At 42.2% G+C, this 18,407-nt stretch overlaps 1 protein-coding gene across 1 annotated transcript in view; it reads right to left on the bottom strand.

The window, feature by feature from the left end:
- Positions 1-18,407, bottom strand: part of LOC135491189 (ADP-ribosylarginine hydrolase Tri1-like) — a 34,578-nt gene that overhangs the window by 2,700 nt on the left and 13,471 nt on the right. The window contains exons 3-7 of the mRNA XM_064776901.1: positions 13,358-13,480; positions 11,356-11,496; positions 11,004-11,147; positions 1,288-1,442; positions 326-479 (exon numbers count right to left, since the gene is read on the bottom strand). Coding sequence (XP_064632971.1) covers positions 326-479; positions 1,288-1,442; positions 11,004-11,147; positions 11,356-11,496; positions 13,358-13,480 — 717 coding nt within the window. The remainder of the gene's footprint in view (positions 1-325; positions 480-1,287; positions 1,443-11,003; positions 11,148-11,355; positions 11,497-13,357; positions 13,481-18,407) is intronic.

The following is an 18,407-nucleotide window of genomic DNA, read 5'->3' as shown; positions in this document are numbered from 1 at the left end:
GACGAAAGGTTATCTTCAGATTTCAGATTTCGATTCTGAGATTGGAGTAGACCGACGAAAGGTCATTTTCATATTTCATCAGCATTGATTCGCATTGGCCCCGTCTTCTCATTGGTGTAGCCGGGTCATTCCTGTGTTGGGTGGCATAGTTGAAGAACGCCTTACTTGTTATAGGAAGGTCGTGGGTTCAAATAAAAGACAGGGATGATGTTTCAGGCCTTGGTTTCAGTCAAAAGGCATAACACTCAAGGGAACACAGAACCCAGGAATACAGGACACGGGGAACACAGAAATCTAAAACAGAGAACCTAATTCCTGTTCATACCTGTTCCTGGATTTCAAGGTGTACCTTGGCGTAATCAAAACTATCAGCAATTATCGCCTCGATGTCCATAATTCCTTTGGAGGTCATGTGCTTCTCCTCTTTCTGTAGCATCATGGCGATAGCAGTTGTGACGGCCACGCAGGACGCTTGGCATCTGCAACGAGAAGCGTTGATAGCAAATAAGGGAGGGGCCTACATTAGCCTGTTAACCAGTCAAACAAGGATTCCCAAACTGTGAGTTGTCCACAATTTGATGAGTTGTTGACAATTTGGGCAAACTCCCTCCAGACTTTCCGATTCAATTATGCCACAGATACGGTAACAGTATAGCTAAATCGTGGAGTACCACGCAAATGGTAGATCAAACATTCAATTATTAACTTTCGGCACCATTTCAAACCATGATGAAATTCAAATGAAATACGTGACAAATTTGGCCTCAGACCTGAGCATCCGGTGATTAGGTTGCCACAGTAATTGCTCCAGTGCTGAATGTGAGAAATGTCGTTAAAGTTGACTGTTTCCTTCCGACGACGGAAGCTCCCGATTTGTGGGATTAGGCAGGAATCAGAACAAAATGATGTGAATTGTTGATGAATTTCATGCCAGGCTGAGGCTCAGGATGGAGCCACCCACACAACCCACAGGGCAAAACCAATACAGCGAGAGGATGTCTAACGGATGTCTAACGTACCGAAACTGATTTGATGAATCCAACGGATATTCGTGAGCTTTAGTAATCAACCAAATGATGGCAAATGGATTAGTCTCCCAAAGAGCAATTTTTGGAAAAGATTGACAGATTTAGCAGACGTTGCCTTGTCCTAGCTTTTAGCAATTCAGCCAATACTAGAGGAGGAACAGACAATTTAGCGATACCAGCAGAACCTTCTTTGTCGTTTTTTGCAGTGTGTTACATATGGGTAGTATACTCTTCTAGAAATCTAAACGAATCTACTCACCTTGGGTCAGCATGCGTCGTTTTACAAACGTCTAACGTATTTTTGATGACGTTTTTTATATTTTTGAAGTCGTGAATTCCTAAGATGGCTGTCCGCATTACGGCACCATTTGGAGCAGCGTATCGTCCACTTTTTTCCCAGACGTCGGCCGCTGCCTGTAAAGACACAAAATATGACATATCAAAAGCGGTCGAAAAGTAAGAAAGAAGATGATACTAACTTTCCGCGTTCTTTTTCCAAAGGAAAGGTTTGACTAGCCTATTTTTTTCAACTATATAGCAAGAAGATGAAAACTGATCATAAGGAAATGGCGAATGTGTTTTTATTAATGCCTATGGTTTCCTTTTAAGACCTGACCCAACCTTTGACCAACCAATCTTCATGGTGTCAACACCTAAGTCACATTGACAGGAGAGAATGTGATTAAGACAGCCTACAAGATCAAAGTTAGCAAGTAGAGCGTAAGCTGAACACAGTCATATTAGATTATGACGATTTAGGTACAGAAAAGAGGGTTTGGTCCGGTTCTGTTAGACTCCCAGGGCAGTCCATTGCGTCATCCTAATTGGGTGAGGAACGAGGCTGGTCCACTGCATCCGGAGTGTGGTTCTGTTTGAGGATTTGCACGATTACTCTAAGAAAGTGCCTTTCATTTTCATTTTGGCTAGAACTTGAACTTCTAAAGCAATTAGAACTCCTTCAGAATCAAGTGAATACATGTACTAATTTTCAGGGTGGGAGTCTGATTTCCAGGGTGGGAGTGTTCTCTGGAAAAGGAATACTGACTCCCATCCTGGAAATTGGCATTCACTTCATTCTAAAAGAGTTCTAGCCAAAATAGTGGTGACTACTGTCAACCCTTTTACGTTGTTTGTGTGTTGTGCCACCAGTAAATGGAAATAAACATTGACACTGTAGAGTAACCAGATGTGTAAACTGACAAAACTGACTACAGGTCTTTGACACTCCTCCAAACCCACATGATTTTACAGAACATAAAAGGCTCAGCTAACTAGCAAGTAAACAACATAACCAGCAAAAGCTTTTAGCTTCTATCAACAATGTCAGTTTGCCCATGAAAAAACACGGGAAAACGTTAAATGATCAGTACTGTGCAAACAAATTGGTGAGAAGAGGGTTGATGTCAACGGACTCCAAGGGTTGTCTGCCACTTCATTCATCGCTAGTAGCGTACCACTGCTGGTACCGACATGCTGTCCGTGAGGAAGAAAACAGACTCCGCATGAGGCTGAACTGGCATCCGGAATACTGCTGGTACCGACATGCTGTCCGTGAGGAAGAAAACAGACTCCCCATGAGGCTGAACTGGCATCCGGAATACTGCTGGTACCGACATGCTGTCCGTGAGGAAGAAAACAGACTCCCCATGAGGCTGAACTGGCATCCAGAATACTGCTGGTACCGACATGCTGTCCGTGAGGAAGAAAACAGACTCCCCATGAGGCTGAACTGGCATCCAGAATACTGCTGGTACCGACATGCTGTCCGTGAGGAAGAAAACAGACTCCCCATGAGGCTGAACTGGCATCCGGAACACTGCTGGTACCGACATGCTGTCCGTGAGGAAGAAAACAGACTCCCCATGAGGCTGAACTGGCATCCGGAACACTGCTGGTACCGACATGCTGTCCGTGAGGAAGAAAACAGACTCCCCATGAGGCTGAACTGGCATCCGGAATACTGCTGTTACCGACATGCTGTCCGTGAGGAAGAAAACATACTCCCCATGAGGCTGAACTGGCATCCGGAATACTGCTGGTACCGACATGCTGTCCGTGAGGAAGAAAACAGACTCCCCATGAGGCTGAACTGGCATCCGGAAGAACTCAGTAGGAAGAGGAGAGGCAGGACATGTGTAATCTGGGTTGATGCCGTGAAGCGTTATGGCATGGCAGCTGATCTTCGTGAAGACTTGATCTGCTTGGCACTTCAAGGGTTGACATTAGGCACCACTTTGGCTAAAACTTGAAATCCGAAAGCAATCAGAACTCTTTCAAAGTAGATCCCAAGATAAAGGGTGGGAGTCAGTTCTTTGTATCAAGAGAACAGCCTCCCACCCTTCAAGTTCTGATTCACTTGATGTTGATGGATTTCTAATAGCTTTAGGACTTCAAGTTCTAGACAAAGTGGCAGTCTCTAATGTCAACCCTTAAATGAATTTCAACTTTGAACAAAATATATAGGATGCCATTTTGGCCACGACAATCATTCCCGATAAAGAGAGAGTAGATTGTCAAGATGGAAAAGGCGTGGTCACAATCGAACGCGAATACTTGGTTGACATATTGTTCACCGATGCGATTCTGCTGTGATTTGCCAGATAATTGATAGAACCAGTCTATCAGCAGGTAATCTGCTTTCCCACCTGATGCTACGGTTGACGGTGATCGCGATAAATGTCAACGCGATGGCAGGATAGAGCTGGCACATTGTGGCGGATTTCATGAACAGTTTTGGTGTGGTACTGAATTGCGACCTTTACCAGCCATCTACGCGCCACTGGTTCCAATTCTATCACTGAAGCCCTCAGCAAACGAGTTATTTCTGTCGCTGCGACTGTGATCATGATTGCTTGCAACAAAAATCTCTTGTTTACTGGTCATTTCAGACACCTGCAACAAGAATCAGTGGTTGTTGCAACCTGCGATCATTATCAGATACAGCAATTACTAGTTTGGCCTGCACACAATATTTGTTTTATTTCCCATCAAAGTGATAATTGTTTATAGTCACAGCACCTAAATTGCTTGTCGTGGAGCACGTACGAGCGATGTCATGCAATGTGTACGTTCATGGTAGCAAAATGCCAGTATTTTAGCCATCATGACACATAAGCTGCGGTCAGACATCTAAAATTGATCAGGCTTAGGTACTGGATTTCTGTACAAAATTTGTCAACACGACAAAAAATCATGAAAATCTGACTCATTGAAATTGCCATAACACGACCAGCATCCCCACCCCTGGGCCACCAGGGCATTTTTCAAAGGCGCTCTTAGCCGAGCTGACCTTTTCTCCGGCAATATGCAATCTAATAACCTATTAAGATGAACAGATGGATCAGACGCATATTGTCGATTTCTTGGTCAAAGTTGGCTTCTATTGTGAGGCCTATTGTTGGACTCCTTCTGTGGTAAACTGTTTAAGGAGCTCGTAAATCTACTTCAGATCAAGTGACTAAGTCACCCTGTTGCCACTGTGCATACATGTAAATTTGCACATGAAATGTACACAAGACTCATGTCAGCTTCGAGTGAAATTAAAGCTTGGCAAAAACTTTAGAAATCATCGAGAGTAGCAGAGATAATGTTGATTTGATATTGTTAAACTTTTGGATCTGATCTTCAGATTCTATTGTCCAAGTCATACTGTCGTTAGGAGGGACGAAATGTCACTTCCAGGGCCCAAAAGGTCTCCAACTTTGTGATTTCATTTTCTCTTTTTATCATAAACACCTTAGGATTAGTAGGATTAAGTCCCTTGCTCAAGGACACAAGGACGAAACAGCGCTGATCCGTCCTATGCCTAGCGTCGAACTTATGACCTTCTGGTTAGAAGCTCGGGCTATAACCACTCTGCCACTGATCCCCTGCTCCGGGATATAAGTGTTCACTGTTATTGGTTTCTGGTGACCAGGGCCCTGGATGAGAGACGCCCACTCACTGACACTCCGACAACAGATAGCAGCATTGTTCTTTTAAATCGGATATGATAAGAGAAGACATTGACAATAGCAGCGATATATCTTATACTGAAGTTGATGCATTGATGTGTTATGGCGTAGGTCGTGATGAGAGAGCAGTGATGAGCACTCTTAACGATCGAGCATTTTTGAGATCTGCCAACACTTGTCCGTCTAAAGTGTTCATCATCTTTGTCGTTATATTGCAATAACGCAAGTGGAAACTTTCAAATTCAAATTCAATTACAAATTTCATGTTTTATATCATTCAGTGCATGTAGTTGGACAATCTCAAATTTAAGTTCAAATTCAAATTTAAGAGATGACCCCGACAAGAAGAAGTGCCCCCGCATGAGATTTTTGTTGCAGTCACCTGTAATGATTCACATGCAACAAATATTGCCTGTTTCAGGTGGTCTTCAAAGATACTAGCAACAAGCATCAGTCATTGCTGCAACAAGTGATAAATATCAATCCTAGCGATAGCCGTGCTACCAAAGACCATCAAACTTTTTCTTGCTCACCGGAGCAACAAGTACCACAGGTTGTCGGACTACAATCGCTTGTTTGAGGTTGCTCGGACAAGAGGCAGCTTTGATGTCAGCCCAAGAGCCCACACCAAAGACCACAATGGTCAACCCCTTTGAGAAACTAAACCTGAACACACATATTCATTGGAGCTATTATATACAACGGCTATAGGCAAGATGTGTCTAAAGGTTTTGAGTAAGCTCATCTTTTGAGAATGTCACGGAGGGGAGAATAACCTTGAAAGACAAGGACACCATTCTATTGTTAAAGATTCACTTGCAGGCATCAAAGTAACGGTAGCCAATGTCAAATGTTGGGAAAAAGTCTTAAGACCCCAAGCCATCAAGAGATTCGTTCCATGGGTGATATGAATAAAGACTAGCAAATGCTTTTATCTAAAACTCCATGTACAGTTACACTAGGCCTTTCTGTACAAAATTGAAGTAAAAGCATTTGCTAGACTTTATTCATATGAGCCCTTATCTGTTCATGTCATGGATAGGGTTTACTGGCAGATGTCAAAGTTAGCATAACCAAGGTCAAATGTCAGAAAAAAAGTCACAAAAACATCAAGTTATCAAGGGATGCGTTCCGACATGACATGGAAATACATCTTCATCCGTTCATATCATGGATAGGGTTTATTGACAGGTGTCAAAGTTAGGAAAGCCAAGGTCAAATGTCAGAAAAAAGTCGCAAAGACGTCAAGTTATCAAGGGATTCGTTCCGACATGACATGAAAATACATCTTCATCTGTTCATATCATGGATAGGGTTTACTGACAGGTGTCAAAATTAGGAGAGTCAAGGTAAAATGTCAGAAAAAAGTCGCCATGACCGCAGGCCATCAAGGGAAAATTTAATTCCAGCTTTGCAAATCTTGCGTGGGTTGTCAATATGTGTTTCTGTCACATCCAGGATTATACATCCAACATTTTCCTCGATACGTATAGATATAACACGTATATAATACGTTTTGTTTAATTCCTGCCCCAGGCTTTAAGACATCATCAAGATTACCTCTTCTTAGACATGCTTGGTGACAAACGTGGGAGCCATGGCAACAGGAGAGGGTCTAAAAAAGGGTTGTGGAGCCTATTAATAAGACACATCTACCTCCGAGATCAGGATTTAACCCTGCAACTTTATGATACGTGGAATAACTGAATTCAAATTGGTAGGATCTTTTCATTATTGCAATGGGGCCTCTCCATCAATGTGATTGCTTATCTGGTGACCTTTACTTAGTCGTGGTAGGAGATGACAGATTGCTGTTGCTTGATAAGGAGACAGCTCATAACATTCTGTGAGAAACGTAGGAAAGCAATTGAAACAGCCCTGAAACCCCTGTTACTGATATCAACGATATCCTAGCTAGTTATTTACATGCAATGCCCTTTAGACATCATCCCTGCACCATGAACATCAAGAATTGGTTACAAAATAGACCCATCCGTCACAGCAATCAAATGACATACTCCCCCCAATGCTACCTGTGGACATTCCCCACTGACAATGGAGTTGGCAGAAATCCTGATTAAGGACGGACAGAATGCCACCTGCTGTTTTTTTCCAATAGAGTTGATTGAACCCCTTATGGGACAGAAAGAATGCCATTGGTGTTTCTATGACAAGTGGGGATTTTTTCATAATCCCTTGAACTGAGTGATTGTGACATGCCATTCATGCCTGCCTTTGTCACCTATCAGAAATATGACTTACACATATGACACAATTGGCTATAGTCAGGCTACAAGCTACTCCGATCCTGTGAGATGTAGAGCTATTTGTTGTCTCCTTATCAAGCCGGAGCAATCTGTCATCTTATAAGACAGCTATGTAAAGGTCAACAGATAAGTAATGCTGTGATGGAGAGGCAGCTGCCCATATTAGATGACTTGGCAAGTTAAAATCCCCTCCGCAAGGGTTAAACCCAGTCAGATGCGGAGCTGTTTCAGTCTCCATATCAAGCCGGAACAAGCTGTCATTTCCTAAGATGGACATGTAAAGATAATCTGATTAGCAATCGGACTGATGTCGGGGCAGCTGCCTCATGTTAGGGGATCGAAGCACCACGCAATAATGTTAAAATGCACCCCTCCCAATCGGATGCAGATCTATGCAATGTTCTAACATCTAGCTGTAGCAATTCGTCATTTTCCAAGACTGACTTGTAACGTCTTTAGATTATCATTATAGCAAGTATAGATTAATCCATACTTGATTATTATATATATATATAGCGACGAAGGGGCAGCTACCTCATGTCAAAGGTGCCCGTCAATAACACTTAGACCCCCCCCTCCATCAAGGGTTAAAGTCGGTCAAATGTGGAGCTATGTCTCTATATCTAGCGAGAGAAGTCCGTCATTTCCTAAGGAAGTGTAAAGGTCACCAGATTTGTAATCACAGTGATAGAGAGGCAGCTGGGATGTGCTAAGTCAGTAACTCACAGATGAGGACGTCACAATGAATTAGGATCACGTTGTTGTGAATCAGTTACTATTAAAAGCGTATTACTTTGAAGTTCAGTAGAACCTCTCTATTAAGGACACCTTCGTGACTGACAAGTGCTGTCCTTACATCTTTGCTTGCAAGGGACAATTTGATGAAAGGCCAACAGAGTTCCAATTAGGATGATGGGGATAACAATAAGTTGTTACACCAAGCTTAAGACTGTTGACAGGGGATGCATTAGTACAGTATGCATGTCGACTTCGTGAACATCAATCCTAAAGCCTCTGCCTTTCAAGGAAGGATGAATGATACGCAACGGCGGTAGATCGACATGGACAGTATTAGACTTGTGCTTGTCAAGGTTAATATTTGAACTTGTTGCACTATTGAGAGAAAATCCACCACTTTTGACCAGTTGCGAGAAATCATCCTGAAAAGGTACCACCATTTTGAACGGTTGTCCCACAGGAAATAACAACAGACAACAAATTTGTTGTAAACGGCGATGAGTATTGTTTTGCAACAGGCTGGCATACGAAGTCACCCGCCTTCAGATAGGACAGATGGACAAAAAAAGAGTTAACAGCTTCTTTCCTGACCTCAATGGTTTCTTGTAAGGGCGAGGGCAGTGGTGATCTACTGCCTGGGGGTTGCTGATACTATAAATGAGCAAATCTGGCTGCAGTTAGCTGGCTTCTGTAGCAAAGGAGTGTAAGTGACCCTGACTGAACTCTCATCACTGATCCAGAGGCTTGACTCAACTTGGTGGTTTCCTACAGCAGTTGCCCTGAGGAAACACAAGAACAAAAGATCAACAAATTTGTTATGAACTGCAATGAATATTGTTTTGCAACAGGCTGATATAGGAAGTCACCCACCTCAAGACAGGACAGATGGTCAGAAAGAGTAAACCATTTCTTTTGGTCCCAATGGTTTCTTGTAAGGTTGAGGGCAGAGGTGATCCACTGTCCACCTAACAGCGCAAGTGCTGTCAGTCCTCTGTTCTATATCAACATGTCAAGGGTTTCAGGCTTGGGAGGATTTGATTCGCTTAGGGTCTACTGATACTCTGAGCCAATATGACTGCAGTAAGCTGGTTTCTGTGACCTTGTATGATGTGTTACTCTGACTGAAATCTAGTCAGTCACTGGTCATTATCAATGGCGCAAATGCAGTGGGACTGAGAAACCACCTCCTATGTTCTATCTCAAGGGTTTTAGGCGAGGGCAGATCCCCTGCTTAGAGTCTGTTGATACCCTGAGCCAATTTGGCAGCCCCTCTTCGACTTTGACACCACATCCCTGATGACAGCCCATCCATCATTGGCAGGAAGAATACAAGACTCACTGGACCCGTCAAATCTTGCCGATTGTGCTTCCCTTCGGCATCCTGTAATCAGTTATTGCCCGAGATTACCCGATAAATGGGCGAATGATCGAAAGAACACGCGCCATGTTAACTTGGCCTGAACAACACGTACACCGCACTTTATATCCCTCTGTGAAATGTATTGGATAAGAAGGCCAATTCATCAGATAAACTGATCAGTGATATTTCGCGGACTGCTGGCGTTTTGCCAATACTTGCCAGTTTTCCAGCCTGCAGTGGTCTCTAAATAGTTTCTTATTGATAGCTGGAGGCGGATAATACAACACCCTGGGGACACTCCTGCGAAGGACCTGCCTGGTTTGATGGATGGATTGGGAAAACTTGAACGATCGAATCAAAAACGAGTCCAAATTTTCAGATAAACTGATTAATAATACAGTGGAACCAAATTGAATGGAAACACCCAATTTGGGACCAGACTAAGGTCCTTATTAGAGAGGGTGTCCTTGATAAAGAGGTGTCCGCTAAGGGAGGTTCCACTCATATCCGGGACTGCTGATGTTTCCTGCCTGCAGTTGTTTCTAAGGAATTTCTTATTGAAAGCTAGAGGCGGTGTAAGACTCGAACCAAAAACACAACTCTTCAGATGAACTGATCAATGATACTTTGATTGATGACCTCTTACGAATACTTGTCTTCCTCGTTACTTTATATCAACAATACACCTTTGTTATTTGTACCCCATGACAGATAAAATAACTGCCTGATGTCATCCAACCCTATCCATAATCATTCCCCCATTATCCACGACAAGAGCCCAGTGTCAACCAAATTGGCTCTAATTGATAAATGGCTCACTTCATGTAAATATATTTTTTGCAACAACTGATTTTCAGGTCATGATGCATGTCTAATAAGCTTGCTGGCTGACTTTACACTGACTCACAAGGAAGGTAGGCCAGGGTTCTGAGCAAGGTGTTATGAAGGTACTGCCTGCGAGCTAGTCTGACCAGTTCTGTGCCTGGGCTACCACTCACCATTGGCAGCAAAAACGCCTTGGTTGTAATTGTAATTCACAAGGAAGGAAGGCCAGAGTTCTGAGCAAGGTGTGGTAAAGATACTGCTTTGCCAGCTAGTCTGACCAGTTTGGGCCAGGGCTACCACTCACCATTGGCAGCAAAAACGCCTTGGTTGTAATTGCAATTCACAAGGAAGGAAGGCCAGAGTTCTGAGCAAGGTGCGGTAAAGATACTGCCAACAGCCAATTTGAGACCAAAACTAGTGTCCTTAAGAGAGAGGTGTCCTGAATAGAGAAGTGTCCACTAAGGGAGGTTCCACTGTATCTCGTTTTGCGCGGAACTCTCCAACTGTAGCCAACATAAGAGGTTGCAAGTAGAGCCAATCACTAACCCCTGCATTGGAGAGCGAGCACCCGTCCTGAAAGGTTCAACGACTGCCACCATCATATCCGGAGGTCTTCATATTCGAAAGAGTTGCTAATTATATTGTCTCCGGGGGTTAGTGGTAATGGGTTTCCACGGGTCCAACATGGCGTGGGTAGGGTGAGCTTCTGACATTTTCGTAATCATTTCTAGTTACTGTGTTTCAATACAGATTCGTCCCCCGCTGTTGGTGAAATCACTGCAGCACCACTAAATGCTACTTGGAGTAAGTGGACGAAAGATGCTTAACCTACCTCATGGGGATTGTCCTGGAACTTCGGATGCGTCAAAACAGCCATCGTCGTAGCTCCAATACCCATCCCGCCAAAATCCCCCAGCTCCTGAAATCCTCGCTTCATCCAGACTTTGATGCGACCTCCGTAATCTTTGGGGTCAATCTGAGAGGGGAAATACGAAGTTATGAATACCAAAGCTCAGGTCCATGCACGGTTACAATCAGAACATCATGATAATTCTGTCAAATTTGATTATGGAGACTACTACTGTTGAGTGGAAGAAGACTGGGTAGACAACAGCTTGGTCATTCAGAAAGCCTTTAATTGGGAAAGTCATCGTATGAACTGAGATTCTGATTGGTTAACTTACTTTTCCGTTATTCTCAGTTAGCGACTGCATAATCAGTATCATTTGATCGGAGTCATCTGTCCAATCGCCCGTCTCCCACCGATAGCGGTGCATGTCCGGGATTTTGTGTTTATATTCCAAGTTTTTGTATTTGCCATAATTCTGGAAAAGAAAAATACAGTAGAAGCTCTCTATAACAGACACCCCTGGGAATGACAAATACCGTCCTCCAGTGAGAGAGGTCAAATTGAATGGAAGTGACCAATTCGGGCCAAATCCACTCCTTGATAGAGTGGGTGTACTTAGTAGAGAGGTGTCCGCTAAGGGAATTCCACTTTAAAACATAATCATCGCCACAAACGAGGTCACTACCTACAAGGAGTTGACAACAACCAAAGTTGGAAACATAATCTTATCCAGGGGAATAAGTCAGATACGTATCCTGGAACTATTTCATGTACTTTTCATATTCTAGAGTTTCCGCCGTTTCTGCTAAATCGCCATGGCCATTGTAATCCCTATCATATTACCCACAGATGGTGTGTCAGATCACACCTCATATACTGCCATCAAAATAGACCTGCCGCCAGCGAGATTCTGATCTACGCTCAGTCAAAGACTTTGAAGCTCGTCATTGAAAGTGTGCCGACAAAGAAGCGTGCCATGTTTGAAGTTTATCATTGAAACTGTGTTAATAAAGAAGGGAGTTGCATTTGAAGTATATCACTGAAGGTGGGTAAAAAGCTGCCATTTTCGAAAGTTTTTGTTGGAAGAGTCTTCATAAAGAAGCCGGCCGTGTTTGAAACAAATGATTGAAAAAACCTTCTTGGTGTTTGCTAGACAGTCGCTTCCGATCTGTGGATAGGTTTAGTTCTTTGGACTGTTTTTTCTCAATAAAGCAGGTAATGTAGGCAAGGGCCTTCAGATGAAATGTCATTCCTGATAGTTGCCATTCTGGGACCCTTCCCTAAGATGAACCCGCCACACACATGGGCTCCATGTCACATAGGGAAAGCTCTAATTCAGAACTTCTTGAACAGCTGATCTGTCAAGCGAGGATCCAGGAATGGCAACAATCCCGTCAAAACTCACTGATTTGACTACGCCTTGGATACGCAGTGACCGCAGGGGACTGGCCTTGTCCTTCACTCTATGAGACAGTATAAATAAGATGACGAAGTGGACTTCTTGGAGAGTCTATGGATTGCTAGATATGGGATTTTCACAGAACACCTTACCAAATCTTACCGATTGTCAACTGATGTTACACCATGCAAAACAAAAACATACATCATAAGCTCAGACCCCAACTGAAATCTATAGTTTGAGGAGGGTGATACACGGCTAACAGAAAACGAATTGATGGTGTTGCTTCATTGCGACCGTTCTCCTTCAATGGGGTCACCTGCACCTCCTTGTCAGACTGAGTCAAATGCTTCATATTCCTGGAGCACTGAAAGTGCGTTAATAAAGAAGATGCGACGTGTCGGTTTACCCAGTGCTAGGATAAAGAATGGACAGATTCACTTTGATCATCTTGATTGCCCTGACTAACTGCGGCAAGAAACGGTTTGCGAGATTTGCCTTAAAGGCAACTAAGGCTATGGTTTGCGGTGTCACAAAAAACCTTATTTAAAGAGTAAGTAGATTGGAACAGCACTGCTTTTCATTTCTCTTGAGTCTTCTATCTCAGAGATCAGTGGCAGAGTGATTAGAGCGCCTGGCTTATGACAAGGAGATCCTAGGCACCATAAAGACAATGGACATCTTTGTGCCCTTGGACAGGGCACCTAACCCTACTTGCTTCTCTCCACCCAGGAGTGAATGCATATCACGCTTGCCTGGGAAGTTAACCTGTGTTAGACCAGCATCCTATCCAGGGGGAGTAATACTCCTAGTCGCTTAGTGCTATGGAAACCGAGATAAGTTATGACTGGATGAACGGAAACTGGGTAAGTTCCGGTCGGATGAGCCGTTTGCATCTCAGGCAATAGCCCAGCCGACTTCAACTTAACTAACCTACCCTGTGTGCTTCTTCTCTATCCATAAACTCTGTCAGCAGTCCGATGGCATCGCCGGCGCAGTTCCCATAGAATGTGCCAATGATATGGTCAAGAAGTGTCGGGTTATTATGCAACAGAGAGCCCTGCAAATATATACACAAGGAAGATATTAAAATCTTACAAACACGAATGTAATGTGCAAAAATTCAGAAGAATTACACCACAAGCAAAGTTGCAATCAGCCACCGTGCGATAATAATATCAGAACTTCACTATGGCGTTCTTGGGAAAGCCCCTTCACTCATTTATTCCCTTTTGTTACATGATTAACTCAGAAGTTACATCTTCTGTAATGTCTTCCACTATGAGAGATTTTTGGTAAAAGAATTTCAAAATTGCCCTTCAGGCATAATTTACTTAGTATCCTCACCCGGGGATATGTGGACCCAAAAACTGTCAACCTGCGATATTAAGCTTTCTGAGGCCAGAGAATATCGGAATATGATTTGGTGGCAAGGATCAAACACAAGGGCTGTATTCATATTTTCCTTAGACTGATGTTTTTTTAGCCTCTGCAAGCTGTTTCTCCCCAGCAAAGTAAGAAGGTTTGATATTTCATAAGCCGGCCTCGTCTATGATACGATCTGTGCCATCACTCCTATGGCTTCATTTCATGGTGTAACAAGACTTTGACTTTATAAAGGAAGATAGGGCTATGACAAGAGGATAGGGAGGGGAGTACCTGCTCCGACACACTTCTTCGGATTTGTGATTCTGACTGAATCCAGAAGCAAAGTTGATATATTGCTACAAAATCAAAACAGGAGCCAACGTGGAACATGATGCCACGTCCATCTGACAACTATGTGTGGCCAACCCAGTGTCTATGTTGAATGGTATTGCACAACCATGTGCTTAATTAACATCTACCTTCAATTGAATATTCGTAACCGGTCTTATATCAATAAAACTTGAGTAGTATTGGGACTAGCTATCAACACTACTGTGTCTTCTTTGACAAAACAACAACTTTTTTAGGAAGTCGGGAGATGATGAACTTTGCAAAAAAGAAATCGTTCCCGAACACATCGAGTTTACAATACGAGAAAAAGAACCAAGTAGACAGGCTTGCAAACTTTTTCAAAACAAGATTAATTAATGTTGAAAAAAGCCCAGAAAACGACACATCATCTGCAAACAAATTATTGGTTGCGGCAATATATAAAAACCTTGCTACTCCAAATGGCATCGGCTAATAATAGCGCAAAGCACCCACGCACAGGAAATATCTTGGTTCATGCTGTACGAAACAAATCACAAAGAAATTTATGAATGAACAGTTTCCGCAAAACTGTAGGCGAGCACCCGCATTCAGCGGTACTGTCATAAAAACACCAGGATCTGCTCCAGCGTTATTATTCGCACAAACGATAATGGTCGATTAGTTTACGATTATGATGTCTCTCGTGAAACAAATTCAAATGTAAAAGTGCTAAGATATGCCAGAGGGCTGAGAGGTTACTGTCGATGCAAACGTGATTGTAAGTTGAACCTTTGCATAATTGGTGAGTGGGTGATTGACAAAGTCCAAAGTGATGATATAATTAGAGATAATATCCTTCCAAATTTATAAACTTAGATCGTTGCTAAAAGGCATATACCGTTTTGTTAAAAATTAGAAATATGAGTAGTATGGGAAAGGAGACCAAGGGCCTAAGCAGTTTATGTGTATTTTCTTGTGGTCCTGGTAAATATGAATACACACTACCATAGTGCAGTAACAATCACAAAATCTGCTGAAACTTGGCATGTATGGCATTTGTGAATCTGTCTACACAATTGCACCGTTGAAATTTATACTCACGCCATTCAAAGTTTCAAATTCAAGCACAATTTTCGAATGAAAAAATAACGTTTTTATGCAAGAATCTTTCAATTTCAGGCAAGACATTTTCACAGCCGCACTATAGTCAACGATACGGGAAGACATCATCACAGGAAATTAACGGAGAGAAATCTAAAGAATAACTCCGAAGAGATAAGCGTAGTATTGGGGCTGGAACAACAACTCAATTGTTGCTAATACTGCTGGCAATCGCCGAGGAAAAACTTGATGGTGATTGGATAATGCTTACAACGCATCCATCGCCATGGGATATAGAACAGGAAGAAACGCAATGTGGCCGACATATTCTTTATAAGGTTTTGACGTCGGCTTTGTATTAACTGAAGGAAATGTCTTTCTGCCATTTTCATCAACTACTGGGTGTTTTGAGATGCTCTTGATACTTTTAAAGTTGAGTAACATGTTTTGGCTAAGACAGAAGATGTATCTTACTTGCACACAACCCTTCTGAACATTTTCATTTTGAAACATCATCTGAATGAATTTTACTGAAATTGGTTGATGGAAAGCTTTCTAGGCTCCCCTGGGAACTAATCGGCCACTTATTTCTTGATTCAAGTGGAGAAATTCACTTCCATTAAAATGACGCCACTCAATTAGAGATGGGAGGCATCTCGTGGAAGGAACATTAAGGCAGAAAAGTGGATCTTCTGGTGCAAGATGAGGATGAGAAAGGAAAAGCATGCAGTAACATCCAGACAGTGACCCTCAGAACTTCATGGATAGATTATTACTGTGGTCTGAGAGTTATATCAATGACCAACCACACCCAACTGTTGAAAAATGTAAATGTCTCTGACACTAACAGAATTATGCTGAATGGATCAAACTTCGTGTCACAGTTCTAATCAGATGTTAAATTTATGACATTTGACCTTCATGACCTTGAAAATAGATCGATGCCAGGCACGGAGCCAGATTTAGGTACGAGGTTGCACCATCATTTTACTTCGCGAAAAAGTGTCTAAAATCATCGACCTTACTTCACCTCCAATAAAGCAATAATGTTGTCATAACCATGGAAACCAAGTTTATTTGATGCATAAGCCTTGTTGCGCGGCCTCGAAAAGGCAAGAATCCTATAATAAACAAAGGACGAACGTACGATTGTTCTGCTCTACGCCTGCGGTTCAAACTACAAACATCAAAGGATGCGGAATCATTACAACGATTTCTGGGTAATGTTGCAGTTGCCGTAGGGATAATCATCTCCTATTGTCATTGTAGGAGATGATGGGTATAAGTTATGAGCGCTGAACAACCTCATTAGATAGTCAAAGGGGACGTAATTCATTAGGTGTTCTGTTTAACCCTTCAGGGTTCTATTGCTCACCAAATTGAGAGTTGTTTAAGGACTTGATACCGAACTGGAGGTATTCATGCTGTTTTCACAAATCTGGCGAGGGAGTTGAGATAAAATGTAGACTGACACTGAGGCGGGAGCTGAGGTTTTGGTTGAAATGAGTCACTATGAATTATCTTATGAAATAAGCCGTGGGCTTTGGCCCCCAGCAAAACAATGAAGTCTCAAATAACAAACAAATCACGTTTAGATGTAGAATGATTCTCTACTCCCGGAAAAGCAAATTAGATATAACTGATCTATTGAGAAGTTTAATCAAATGATGGCCTTCAGAAATCAAAGCCTCGGCTTGATTATCTAAAAGTGGAAACCACAATTCAACAAACATTTCAAAGTGATGGCCAACTTACCCTTGGAAAATAAACAATGGCAGAATGTTGCCATCTCATGGACATTGATTGGTTTTTGAATTCAATATAGCAAGTTCAATTGTTTAAAAGGCATTTACAGATTCAGGTTTGTCCTTGATCTTGTTTCCAGTGGGAGTTCGCTATCAATAGCGCTCAGCACTCGTAACGCAACAATCTCAATTTCTGCTCTATGCGTCACAGACTTGGCATCAATTTCAAGTCTTGACGTCATATCGGCCGTCATGATGTACTTTCTGAGCTATTTTTAACCTGAATGAGGAGCGCTATTCCTTAATCGCACAGTATAGTTTCCCACGCCTTCAGTACACACAAGTCACAGAGACACACAATCTGATATTATCTTCCATAGCCACACGCAGTGCAGTGTTTTCTCCTCGAGGCGAATCGTAGAAATTTCTCATATTTCGTCAATGCTTGTTTGCTTATTAAATGAGAATTATAAAATTCTGACGATTTACATCTTCGACACAATATCAATGAATTTAAGACAAACAAACAGACTCTCGTACCATTGATGAAAAGGCGCATTGTCAACATCTCACACTTTTCACCGCACAAAGCCATCGCTGAAACATGTGAAATGTTGATGATATGCCACTTCAACAAAATGTCTGTGAATTTTATTGTACTGTAAACCACAAAAATGTGTGTGACTCCTCATTTCTGGGATTCGCTAAATTTATCAAAAATTTCAAAATCACATTTTTAATTTTTGCCGATAACGGAACTTCTTTCACTTTCCAAACAAAAAAATGCATTTTCACAATTTATTTTTATTTATTTTTTTTGCAGTCAAGTTATTTGCATAATCTGCAAAAATAAAATGCCTGTGAAATTTTTGCGTTTTAATGTATCTTTCATTGCCGCAAGCAATGAAACAAAACTCACGGAAATCAATGAGAAATAAATTGGATTCAAAACCTTCGGCTAAATTTGACTCGCTGTAATGGGCAATTCCGCTGCCTTGAAACTCAAATTGATTTGAAGTCTCTTTTTTATGCAGAAGGCTGCGGATCGACGCATTGCAACTTTTTTTATGATGAGGGGTTCTATATTGAAAATGAAATGAAATTGGCAAAACTGGGGCAGACCGAGAAACACAGTGATGCGTATTTTCATGCTAGAGGCGAAGTCGAAGTATTCTGAGTGGTGTCGACGTCCCCTGGGAGATCCAATCTCCATGTCAAGTCTCTGCCTCATGTCCACGTCGCTGCAGCAGTCAGTGAATACGGCCAAATAAGGCTTCTTCACTCTCCTTTACGCAAAAACCATTGAGTTCCACAGATTGCAAAGTGTTTTTTCATGTCGTTCCGGCCAAAGGTACTTGTTCAACTCAGGAATGTGACCAGATCACATTTACCAAGAGATACAGGTAATTGTAGATTATCATTAGGGTAGGCCTAACCAATGCTCTTTCACGGTGTCAACTA

This window comes from Lineus longissimus, chromosome 7, assembly GCF_910592395.1.
Source record: "Lineus longissimus chromosome 7, tnLinLong1.2, whole genome shotgun sequence".
Classification (NCBI taxonomy): Eukaryota; Metazoa; Nemertea; class Pilidiophora; order Heteronemertea; family Lineidae; genus Lineus; species Lineus longissimus.
The sequence above is the reverse complement of the archived record's forward strand: the minus strand, read 5'-3'. Positions and strand labels throughout refer to the sequence as shown.